Source organism: Candoia aspera, chromosome 1 (genome assembly GCF_035149785.1).
Source record: "Candoia aspera isolate rCanAsp1 chromosome 1, rCanAsp1.hap2, whole genome shotgun sequence".
NCBI lineage: Eukaryota > Metazoa > Chordata > Lepidosauria > Squamata > Boidae > Candoia > Candoia aspera.
Window position 1 is genome coordinate 295,767,118 of NC_086153.1, and position 12,180 is coordinate 295,779,297.

General features: G+C 39.2%; 2 protein-coding genes across 3 annotated transcripts; one reads left to right on the forward strand and one right to left on the reverse strand.

Moving 5' to 3' along the window:
• Window positions 1-3,115: 3,115 nt before the first annotated feature.
• On the reverse strand, window positions 3,116-4,939 carry ACYP1 (acylphosphatase 1). Of its 2 annotated transcripts, XM_063290119.1 has the most exons (3): window positions 4,679-4,939; window positions 4,323-4,418; window positions 3,116-3,874 (listed from the first exon to the last, which is right to left on the reverse strand). In XM_063290119.1, exons 2-3 carry the CDS (start codon window positions 4,404-4,406, stop codon window positions 3,659-3,661), a joined length of 300 nt encoding a protein of 99 aa, XP_063146189.1. In that variant the 5' UTR covers window positions 4,407-4,418; window positions 4,679-4,939; the 3' UTR covers window positions 3,116-3,658. The 2 variants fall into 2 exon arrangements, with proteins under 2 accessions (XP_063146189.1, XP_063146188.1); XM_063290118.1 differs by lacking the exon at window positions 4,679-4,939 and having other exon boundaries at window positions 4,323-4,611.
• Window positions 4,940-6,661: 1,722 nt separating this feature from the next.
• On the forward strand, window positions 6,662-9,785 carry ZC2HC1C (zinc finger C2HC-type containing 1C). The gene is made up of 2 exons (XM_063293640.1): window positions 6,662-7,985; window positions 8,940-9,785. The coding sequence occupies exons 1-2, from the start codon at window positions 6,738-6,740 to the stop codon at window positions 9,249-9,251; spliced, it is 1,560 nt and encodes a 519-aa protein (XP_063149710.1). The 5' UTR covers window positions 6,662-6,737; the 3' UTR covers window positions 9,252-9,785.
• Window positions 9,786-12,180: the final 2,395 nt, after the last annotated feature.

The following is a 12,180-nucleotide window of genomic DNA, read 5'->3' on the forward strand; positions in this document are numbered from 1 at the left end:
AAATATTTTTGGCCAACGGGACAAGTGGCGCAGGAAAAATAGTGTTTAAATGTAGATGGATACAAATCTTCGACTTAAAGTTTGAGCTGTAATAACGATGTACATCAGAAATATCGAATTAGATGACCCTTGAAGCACTGGATTTATGAGTTTTGATCATTTGATAACACAGCACTCAAAGACTCAATTACAGGGGCCTGAAAATAAATGCTGGTCATTATTTCCCCTAAAATAAAGGTAGTGACCCATACCACTTCGGGCATTGTTCATTTTGAATTACATACAGCAAAATGAAGATGCTATCAGTTGAGAAACATGCATTCCTTCTATTGCTTTTATTCAATGAAGTCAAGAGTTTATAAATTGTATCTTAATACATCATCGGCTGAAATCAAAGCAGGGCATGAATACTGAATTTGAAACATGCACAGATTGTGTTGATACATATTATAGATTGGAGTCTTTTTATACTGTCCATTGCCACTGAGGAAGCAACAGAAGTCCTCTTGTGGAGGCTATTGGGGTCTAGATGGAAAAAAAAACAGAGACTGAATCCTGCAGGATGGAGGTGCTGTTTGTACAGAAACAATTTGACAGTTCACATGCTGTAGTGATAACTCAAAATGAAGAGGCACTTCCCTCAAAGGAGAGGTCTGTATCCTGGGGATCTACCAAGGCTGACAGATACTTCTGGATAGGCAGGTGAAGGCTCTATCTAGCTGGGTTTTCGCCTAGCCTCAACTAGTGTCCCAGTTACAGTCCTTCCTGGAACATGATGCCTTGATAATGGTTACTGACATCCTGATAATCTTTCAGTTTGACTAGTGCAATCTAATTCAAAATGGGGCTACCTTCAAAAATTACCAGGAAGCTGCAATGGTTGCAGAATGCGGCAACATGCTTACTGTTGGGTGTGGTAACAATCAGTGCCACATCACACTGCTTTTGCAGGCACTGCATTGGCCTCCAATAGGCTTCTGAGTACAATTCAAAGTTTTGGTTTTAACCTAACCTGTAGAGATCTTTAGGGCTTGATAACTAGGTATCTGCAGGATTTCCTGCTTCAGGTAGATCTGAGCTCTCCAATTTGTTCATCCCAGAAGGTTCTGTTGAGAATCCCCCCCCAAGTGAAATCAGAGGACAGGGGTAGAGTATGATTAGTTTCAAATTATGCCCATACCAATACTTACTTCCAGAGTTTCAGATGGTACCCTCTGTCAGAAGTTTCTAGAGAGCAGTCAAGATGGAGTTTTTTTGTAGAAATGTTTACTGTTAAGAAATATAGAAGTCACTCTTGATGCCAGTAAAGCCAGACTGCTCGCTTGAGGGAATGATATTAAAGGCAAAACTGAAATACTTTGGCCACATAATGAGAAGACAGGACACCCTGGAGAAGATGCTGATGCTAGGGAGAGTGGAAGGCAAAAGGAAGAGGGGCCGACCAAGGGCAAGGTGGATGGATGATATTCTAGCGGTGACGGACTCGTCCCTGGGGGAGCTGGGGGTGTTGACGACCGACAGGAAGCTCTGGTGTGGGCTGGTCCATGAAGTCATGAAGAGTCGGAAGCGACTAAACGAATAAACAACAACAACGTGATGCCAGAGTTTGTTTTGTTACGGGTGAGAGTTTTTAAATGAGTCTGCTGGGAGTCTGATGTTGATGGTATAGAAATACCATAAATAAGTGCCCAATTACAGTTTATAGATCGGCTGAAAAAAAGGAAGATACAAAAGGCAAATGTTATGTTCCAGCTAAACCACAAGTGGTGCTGGTCTGCCACAATAAGCCTACAGTATTCTAACTACATTCAGACATTCTGCATTAATGGCTCTACATCAAGTTGGACACCAGAGTCCCCCGTATGAGGGAGACGGGCGGTGATAAAAATATGATAAATCAATCAATCAATCAGTAGCCAATGTGATCCCCCAGGGATCTGATCTTGGGGCCAGTAGCATTCAGCATTTTTATTAATGATCTGGATAATGGGATTTATGGGCTGCTTATTCCATTTGCAGATGATACAAAATTGGGAGTTCTGGCCAACATCCAGAAAGACAGAATGATATTGCAATCTATTCTAGGTAGTTTGGAAGAGTGGGCTGAGAGGAATAAGTTGTCCTTCAAGAGCGTGAAATATAAGATATTACATTCAGGGAGGAGAAATATAGGGCATACATACAAAAGTATATGGCATTCACACAAAATGGCTGCCAAAAAAAGGGCTTAACTATTCTCAAAATGGTTGTCATTATGAGCATAGGTAAATACAAAATACCTATTTAGCAAAAGACAAAATTGTAAGATTGGTCCATGTCATCCTCTACTCCTTTTTTCTTGACAGGGGAACTTTGTTCCAAACAAAGTACTACTGGGCTACATTCACCCACCTTTATTTCCTAAGAATGCCTGTGGAAGTTATATTAAGCCCATATTGCATGCCACTTTTTAAAAAATTGCATTTAAAAATTAGAAAGCTGTGGCCAGGAGCCTAGAAGGTACCAAATTGTATTTGGCAGAGACGTAACTTAAATGCAGTAAACAAGTGGGAAAATTAACAGGAGGCAGAAGTATGGGCAAGAGTGAGCTGGGGTGTGCAAAGAAATAGGGCCAGTTGGAAAGCTTTAAAAAAAACCCTGATAGGAATACTTCAGGTTGCCGAGGAGATAAAAGGAATATTGTTGCTAAACTAAGAATATGCTGAAAGTTAAAAAAGACATGATACAAACAGCATCTGGACAGGTTCTGAGAAATATGCTGAGCAACACTTTTAAAGCTGTGGCTAAACAGCTACAGCTCTTTTGATGAGATCTATCATATTCCAAGGAAAAGGAGTATGTGCTATATGAGAGACTATGTATGAATATAAGTGGGGACTACAATTTGTTTAATAAAACTGAAGGATGTACTAAATTTAGGTATTTGTCTCATGCTTGGGTTTAATATCCTGCAGTACAGGATTGATCACTCTTACTTGTATAGTGAAGTATCGGTTAAAGAGAACTGGTCCTTAATTATGTGCATAACAGTTCAATGAACAACACTATGACCCCCACGCTGCTACTGTATTCCCAGCTGTTTATCTTCATGGTTTGTTTCTTGATCATACTGAAGTATAGAACAGTAAAAATTATTTTAATATATATTTTGCACACTACAGCATAACTCTCAATAAGAAAAATAGTCGTTTATACTCCTTAAAAATAAATATTTCCTTTTCTTTTTTGTGTATATTTACCCTTCATATCAAATTATTTTACGATTTATGAAATTTTAAAAACCCTAAAAACAAACTTTCATTTAATAAAAATTTCCAGTGGAATTCTCTAATTTATATGCTGTGGGAATTAAAAATGTGCAAACTAGTTCTTTCACTTGCAACCTTTCAATATGTTAATCTCATTTTTGCACATAGCTCTGGTTATGATGCAGCAACCATGCCTTTATTAACAATCAAAATATTAGGACATCACAGTCTCAATCCAGGAAACTTTTATCTTAAAACATTTAATAGTTGCTTCATAAATAAATAATAATTACAATGGAAGGAATATGCATGTGACCAATTACTAGAGAATGAAAACTGAATGAATGGCTTTCTTCTAGATGAGTCCATCGTTGACTTTATAAATCCAGTGCTTTCTCTTCCTCAAGCTGTTATTTGATTATGCAAAAGTCACTATGCTCTAAATGAGCAATTTTCTTTTCATTGCGGAATTCAGCTCTGTCAATGCGAGACTTGGGACTTCCTGTTTTCTGAAGCCATTCCTGAAGGTGTCGCACTTTGACAAGAGGGCCTTGGATTTGTCCTTGCACAGTGCCATAATTAGTATTCTGGACCCAGCCAACTACACCCAACTTTTTTCCTTGTGCCTAAAAATAACAATGCACATGCACATTTTAAAAAAATCACGCACGCAGGCACAAATACGATTAATCTGAATTATATTAAAACCTTTAGAATTCCTAATATACCCCCACTAAATTACTGCTGTTTAATCCAAACTTCTTAATCCAAAGGTAAACCAAGACTAATTGGAAATATATTGTAGTTAAAAACAGATGATAATATAAAGGGCAATGGCATCTTATAATAATAGAGGCAAATACAGCCTGCACCTGTCTATTCTACTGACTTCAATGGTATAACTTCATTCAGGTTAGGACTGCTCAGCAGCCCAAGCAAAGCTTCCACAGCCCTCACAACTGCATGTTCACCAGTCTGGAGCCAAGTACAGCAGAGAAATGGGGGAAAGGGTGACAAAAATTGCCAGTTTAATCTATTATTTGCCTCGGGGAATTACAGCCTGAGCCCACTCACCTGGGTATGTTTGCGGAAAAACACCCCTTGCACTTTCCCAAACACCTCATAGTCCACCGAAACGAGGCCGCCTCCCTCAGCCATGGTCGGGGGTGCCTGGACCAAAAGCAGAATTGCAGTCAGATACGAAAGGAGAGGCAGGTGCCATACCTGCAGGGACAATGTCCCCCGAGCAGCCTCCAACGACTGCATTGTCGAAGCAGCCCACCTTCCGGCGCCCTATACAGTATAGCTAAATTAACCTGACTCCCACTTCCCTCCCCTTCGTCCTGCAGGGGAAGTTGGAGGGCACCGCTCCGACAGGCCCCTCCCTTTTTTGCATCCCGATGGACATGAAAGACAGAAGCGCCTGAGACCTGCCGGGTCAGGTTTTGCCCCGCAGCCAGGAGCTTCAGCTGCCAGCTTCGCAGATGGCTGACAAAAGGGACCCTCCCCCTACAGCCGAACGGATGCGGCCGCACCAACGGCTACTAACGACGAACACAACTCGCGAGACAGGCCTCAGTGCGTAGGACCGAAGTGAAATTAATAAAGGAATTAATAGTCGAGCACTGCTGCCTTTTATGGCTAACAGCAGATAGGCTTGAGCCATAGCGGCGAAGATGCCAGCTACTAAAACACAATTACGAAAAGGTGGTAGGATTCTCACAGTCTCACCCACCGAAAGCCGCTAGAGCGGAATCGGATGTAGCGGGCGCGCTGTCGTTGCTAGGCAACAGCACTAAACCGCCGCCCTAGAGTCTGGTGGAGCCGGTAAGAGAAAACAGGCAGGCGGGCGCGGCGCGTGGTTGTATTTCTGGAGCAGGTGGGCAGGCTACTTTGGTAGGTGCGTGAATTCAAGTTGTAGTAGCGACAGAAACCCCATTGGTATCCTCTTCCCTGAATTGTATCAAATTTCGAACCGGCATTATTCTTTGGAAATGCACTGGAGGCAAACAGGAGATTCTGAAGGATATGGTCAAAAGAATCATAATGGCCGCCACAAAATAAAGCTCAGCCCATTTTTTATGTGCATTGTACATACTCCACACTTTAAAAACAGGTGGAGCTTCAGTCACACCATCTTGGCCACCATATTGATTTTTTTTTTAACCTATGGAGGCAGAAAGTGAGCAACTTGTTTCTTCCAGTGTTATGGAGGAGACCTTAAAAAGAACTTGTCTGATCTGTCTAGAGAGTTCTTATACTTGTGTTCCAGTTCTGGTTTCTCCTATTCATTTTTCTCAGCTCACTAGTAACCCAAAGGGTTATTTGGCTCTGCAAGGGTTATGGTGTTAATCACTTAGGCCATCTCCATATTCTACAGATCATCCAGTGCTTCAGCTGTATGGCTGACAGACAAGGTTGGGAATTCTTCCAAGTACATTCAGGAAACTATTGGACCATAATCCTTGGTCATACCGTTTTAATTGATCTTCCCTTCCTGCAGAGGATTATACTGACCATCAGTCTAAAATTGACTAGGCAGTGATCTCTCTATGACAATTGAGTAACAGAAGGATTTCCCATTTTCAGATTGCCAGTCATTCAGAATATTATTATTAAATCCTGAGTGTGCCCTTTTACATATGTGGGTCAGATACGAATTGGAACAGACCTATAGTAATCAAGGGAGTCATGAGATCTTGAGGTGCTTTTTACTGGGCAGCTTCAGCATGGACATTGAAATCCCACAGGACATGGAGCCAAGGATAGTCTAGTACTACACCTGAGATCATCCACAAGAAGAGAAGCAGCAGGGAAGTTGGTACAGTAATAGTATTATCCCCACATTGTCCCAGCCATGTAAGTGCAGGGTATGAATTCAGCACTGATAGACTGATGATGCGCACAGGGTTAGCAAGTTGGAATTCATATAGACCAAGTCCAGTGCACCTCCCCACTGACTAATCCAACTTGCTGTATCATGGAGTAGCCAGTTGGGCAGTGCTGAAAAACATGAATGCATCCCTTTCCTCTGGGAATCATGTTTCTATGATACCCAAGCAAACACTTTCATCCAGGATTAAATCCTGCATATAGACTTGGCATGGAAGAGCAAGACCTTTAGGTTGTGTACGGTACATTTTTTCCTACAAAAGTAGCTGTGTTTTCTACTATTCTGGGGAATCTAATAACAGTCCTGCATAAGATTGGTGAGTGAGGGCAGCTTTTATGCTTTCCACATTCAGATTGTGTGGGATAAACTGTGTGGTACAGTACTGGTAAGATAGGCTTTTATTTGTGTACTTTTTAGTGATCATGGCTGAAATCTTATGCTGATTTTGTGGGAGGACAGCATCCACTTAGGACATTTACTTGCAATCAGAGCATATATTCTCCATCATAATAAAGGAACAGAATTCTAGAATGAGAGCTAAAATTATAGCATGTATATAATTTGTTGCATTTCCTCAGATTTAGTGGAAATGCTGGATGGCTCAATTGCAGCTGGCTGTGTGTTCACATATGGATCCAATAGCATCCAATTCCAGTCTTCCTGCAACAAGCCAGGAAAGATGTCATCCTGAAGTTCTTAAAGAACAGTCCCAGTTAGAACACCTGAGGAATAATATCCAGCAGCAACTTGTGTGCTGCAAAGATAAGAAACTGAAAGATCTTCATGTTTCCAAAGAGCGGAGCTCTTCCTGTATTCAGCCTGCAGAAAATAGTCAGCTGGTCTTAGAGAAAGCAGGTTTTTATTCTGCTGGCCCCCATAACTGGTGTTTCAAAAGTCAGGCCACCACTGTGCCTTCCCACTGGAGAACTAAGCGGAGAGAAGGTGTGGACAGAGCATATCCACTTAAGCCAGTCTTTCACCAGAAATCTGGGAATGGTCTCTTACCCAGTTCTTGGCAAGTTGGAAATGCACCAGCTAGAGAGATTCCTTCCTGTGGCATTAGCTCAGAGAAAATAAAAGTGTCACATGCAGTGAAGGCTCGGCCTGTAGGGGTGCATTCTCCTTTTTCTGTACAACCATCTAATAGAGCAACTTCTCATTCACAAAGAGCAGACTCAGGCTATATTCAAAAACTGGAGGCTGCTGGGCGAAATTTGGAGGAGGAGATCCAGCGAAAGGAGGCTCTCCTTAGGGAGAAACTAAGGAAAACAGAAGAAGAGCTCCGTAAAATCCAGTGGAAAAGACAGCAGGCTGAGGCAGAAGCAAGAAGAGAGCAAGGAGGATTATGGATGCCTCAGAAGAAAATGACAGCCATTTCTCAAGATTGTGATTCCAAATCTATAGCACAACTACATGATGTTGATCAAAAAGTGCCAGAGACTGTGATAGCTTCAATTGGGACTGCCCTGCTTCCACAGACGCTTCATATGGAAAGGCTCAAAAAGCAACGATTGATAGCTAGCAACAATAAAATTCGAGAAAACCTCTCCAATATTTCTTCCACTTGTAGCCTAGAACCGGCATCTATACACAACCAGTCTTGTTCCCCAACAGACTCAGTGCCAGCAGAATCATCATATATAGAGGTTCCAAGCAATGTAGAAGATTGGGGAGAGTGCAATTTTTGTGGACGGAGACTTTACTGTTCCAGACTGGAGAAACACATAAATATTTGCAGCAGGAATCATGGATCCAAGAGAAAAGTATTTGATTCAAGCAAAGCTAGAGCAAAAGGCACTGAATTAGAGACATATCATCTCTTGAAGGGCTCGGATATTTCACAGGTGATGTGCATACTAATTTATTGTATATATCCTACTTGTTCTTTGGTTTATATTGTGGTTCTTAAGGCATTTTCTAACTCATACGCTTTCCAGCCTTAAGCCTGTTGAGTAGCATCTGGCTAGGATACAGTTCAGTCTTTTTCTCCTGAAATTTCCTTAAAAACAGATGTATTTCTAAATAACAATTGATGAGCCATAATTAGCCTTTAACTTCCACTCCATCATTTGAATGCAGCAATAGATATGATGAGTGCTGAAAACAATGCTAGGAAGAGACCAAAAAATAAGGTGAAACATCCATTAATGTTTATTTAAGATAGTGGTACTTGGCCTAGAAAATAAGAGCAAGTTTAACATTATTTTGTTATCTTTATTATTCATGAACAAGGAGGCAATGAGAATGTGAAAACAGATGGTCAAAACTGTCATATTACAGAATCCATAACCAGTGTTCAAAAGTCACTGCACCAAACAGAATGACAGTTGGTTCTAGAGGAAACCATAATGATGAAGGAACAATGTATATTTAAAATGATGAAGGATCATAATGTAGTAGGATCAAAAATTGCCTTATTTCACAGTATGTATCCAATTTCACTGAGTTAACCTTATAACATCCTTGCTGGTGCAGTAAATTTCATTCACAATCCAGTTACAGAATTGAGACAATTTAATGCTGGCTTGGATTAAATATGTGATGTTATCAGTCTGAAATGAGCACAGGAGGAAGGGGAAATGACTTTAAAAAATTAATGAAGTTTGTCCTTTATATACACTTTATAGTTCCAGATACCTAACTTTATTTAAAAGATTCAAAATGTATGGCATTAGAAATAACTTACTCATACATATGACAACTTAATTTCCATTTAAAAAATAGTTACAGGATTGATCACAATATGAGCTAACAAAGTTGCATTAATGATTCTTTCCTGCTTCCCCTTGTTCCTACAGAAAAAAACTTCCAGCCAAAGTTCTGAGGCTTCCAAGCAAAGCAGTGCTATATCCAAACAAAGCAATTGGAGACAGAAGCATGACTCTTTCATCAAGACATTGCGCAGGGCCCGTGAAGTGCAGCGGATAATCTCCAAAGGGGGAAAAGCCTCAGATCTTCCCCCGGCACCAGCCATGGAAAACCCAGACTACAAATTGTGCCCATATTGTACTCGTCAGTTTGCACCTAAGGTTGCTGAGAGACATATTCCCAAGTGCAAGAACATTAAGAACAGACCACCACCACCACCACAGCAAAAAAAGCGTTGCTAGTAAATGGACAAGATGACAGCTGCAACTGGTGTAATCATAATTAGGTTTCTTGCTATTTTTCTCAGTTTGATGCTACAGAATAGCAGCTTCAGTATAAAACTAATGAGAAATCCACAAACTATAAATGGATCATTAACCCCTTTATACTACAGGTTAGGGTCAGGCACCTAGATGGGCAAAAAGTAGCTTTGCCTTCATCATCTTGAAACTTGGTAGTCTGTAAAAATGCTTCACTGGGATTCCTTGCATATTTTGCAGTGGAATTTTTGTCTGTTTCTTAGAACGTGGAAGAAGGGCGTTGCAACAAGGCCCTTTAAAAAAACGGAAGAAAATATGATATTTTTATAAATCATGACTCTATGCTTGTGACTCTTTGATGGCACCCAAGATCAGCTTTTTCTTGTATGAGCTGCCAAATAACTGAGCTCTCATGAAATAAAGTTCTCAGGCTATGCAAATTCCCATTCCTATGTTGAGTTCCATAACAAAAAGTACCCATATTCTATAAAAATCACATTTTTAAATTTTAGAATGATAGCTACTTCATTGTATCACATCTAGCTGGGAAAAGCTTTAGTTTTATTTCCTATTCTCTAGTACTGCATACTAGTTAGTCTTTCCCACCTCAAAGTAACCTGCAAAAAATTGCTGTAAAAGAAAAAAGAAAGTTGTGGATGGATTGTACTGTATAGCATAATTGTAATAGCTCTTGATTTTCAACTCTATGCAACTTTAAGATCAGTGAAAGGGAACTGAGATAGTTATCTGGAAGTGGGCATTTGGTTAGCTCTGCCTATGCTAACAAATTAATGATTACAATATCTGGGAATAGGTCAACCAGAACAGACAATCATCAAACAAATGGAATAAATATCTTTATATGCAAACTAGCTGGCATATGCTGATATGTGCAGTCTTCCGGCAACAAACTTGGTCTATAATAAAATATGCAGAACGTAATTTGCTTGCTGTGGCGAAACTGTTATTTACTGAAAGTGGAAATGTGTGGATGAATGTATTTTTTGGCAAATATCAATCTCATATAGTGCACTGTTTACAGTATGTGATTCACAAAAATTCCTAGATTTCATCTGAGCCCCAAATCTTCAACAATCTGGTGCTGATTTAATACTCCAAGAGAACTGAAAAGCTTGGTTTTGCAAAAGTACAGGGCTTGAAATTTAGACTTTCATTCATTTGGTATGAAAAAATAATTGTTGCCCATGCTCCTGATTTTGTTTTACTAACAAAATGTCAAATGGATTTAAGCTGGAAACTTGGCTTTCACCAACTTCTTGTTTTCTACTCAGCTTCAGCAAGGAAGGTTTTTAATAACTCTTTTGCACCATACATAGATTTAAATTATTAAAAATGACAGAAAATTGAGGTCCTATTTCTTGAGTAATAGCAATTTATATTATTAAATCAAGTTTTATTAGAAGTGGATGAGGTAAAAATACATCACACTTAATCAGTGCTGAATTTTGTGCTTATATTTTACTTTTGGAGACGTTTGCACAAAGAATGATAAATTTGTCATTAATCCTGGTTTGCTATGAATTGGTGCTAGTGTATGCAGGTCATTTATTTTTGAAAAACGAAAATTGTTTAGTACACTACCTGAACTTGCAATTCCGACTTGTGGCTCACATTCAAACAAGACAATAAACACAGTTTGTTGGTTTACAAATCTTAGCTTGTTTGTATAAGCAAGAGTACTGTGTTAGGATATCATGGTAAGTGAACAAGTTGCTTGTATTAGTAGGAGAACCCAATGATTGCTTTTTATGTTTATGGTTCTGTACAATGCAGCTGTATACTGTTGTCTTCATATCTGTTGGGGAGAAGACAGTGGTTAACTTTATTTTTCTTGAACCATGTCCTTGTCTTTTAGAAAGTTGTCCTGTAGTTTCAATTTGGGTAAGTCTAATGTGTATAGTGACAAAAAATATTCTGCATGAAGATCTGTTTTGTATATATTCTAAGACTAAGCTGAACTTTAAAATGTCTTTTAAAGTGATACACCATCTCTGATTGCACGTATGTGTTATATGTATATTCGCAACTATTCAATAAATAGGCAATCTTTTTAAAGGTATATTTTTTATAAGATGGCACAGGTTGGTAATAAAAAAAGTCATTAGCAGTGGTGCTTCATAATTCTAGCATGTGTTGTATGAACTCTTTGATAAATTGTATTGAGAGCTTTTCTCCTATTCCACATTAATTTTCATGTTCTCTGTTTTCTGGAGTCGCTGAAAACAAATTATTTACTCATTAACATGTAAATTTCAGTACAAAAATAGCCACTGAGCTAAATGCAGCATTATATTGTATTGGATTAATGAGCCATGTAGTTTAATACTGGTAATATTGTGGGAATTCCTTCCCAGTTTTACTTGGAGATGCAGCAATTGAATTCTGAGATCCTTGCCTGCAAAGCAGGTGCTTTGTTGTTCTCCACTGTTTGTATTTTACATATGCCCTAGTAAGAAATCCTATTTTAAAGTTACTCTTTCTTGCTTAGATTCATGACTTCAAGATATTCTCTAAAGTCATAGGAATGTGCAAGAAACTTTCCCAAGGAAATTGTGTTCTGTCTTTTCGCTATGACCAAAACTAATATGCAGATGCATCAAACTATTCTGATTACTATATTTTCCTCAAAGGTGTATTTCAGCAATGCTTGACTACTACTGGTTTTTCTAGTTTTTACTAAGCTTGTATATCCAATAGCCGGGAACCAAAAAGTGATATGTACTCCTCTTACCAATCATCTGAATACGATTTCCTTCTTTTTCAAGATACAGTATTATATAAAAGAAAGGTGCTCATATCACTATTCTTTGTTCAAGCCATAATGCTATAGATGATCCCATCAACACCAAATGAATATAGCAATTCTTATTGATGTGTGTTTTCATCTTGA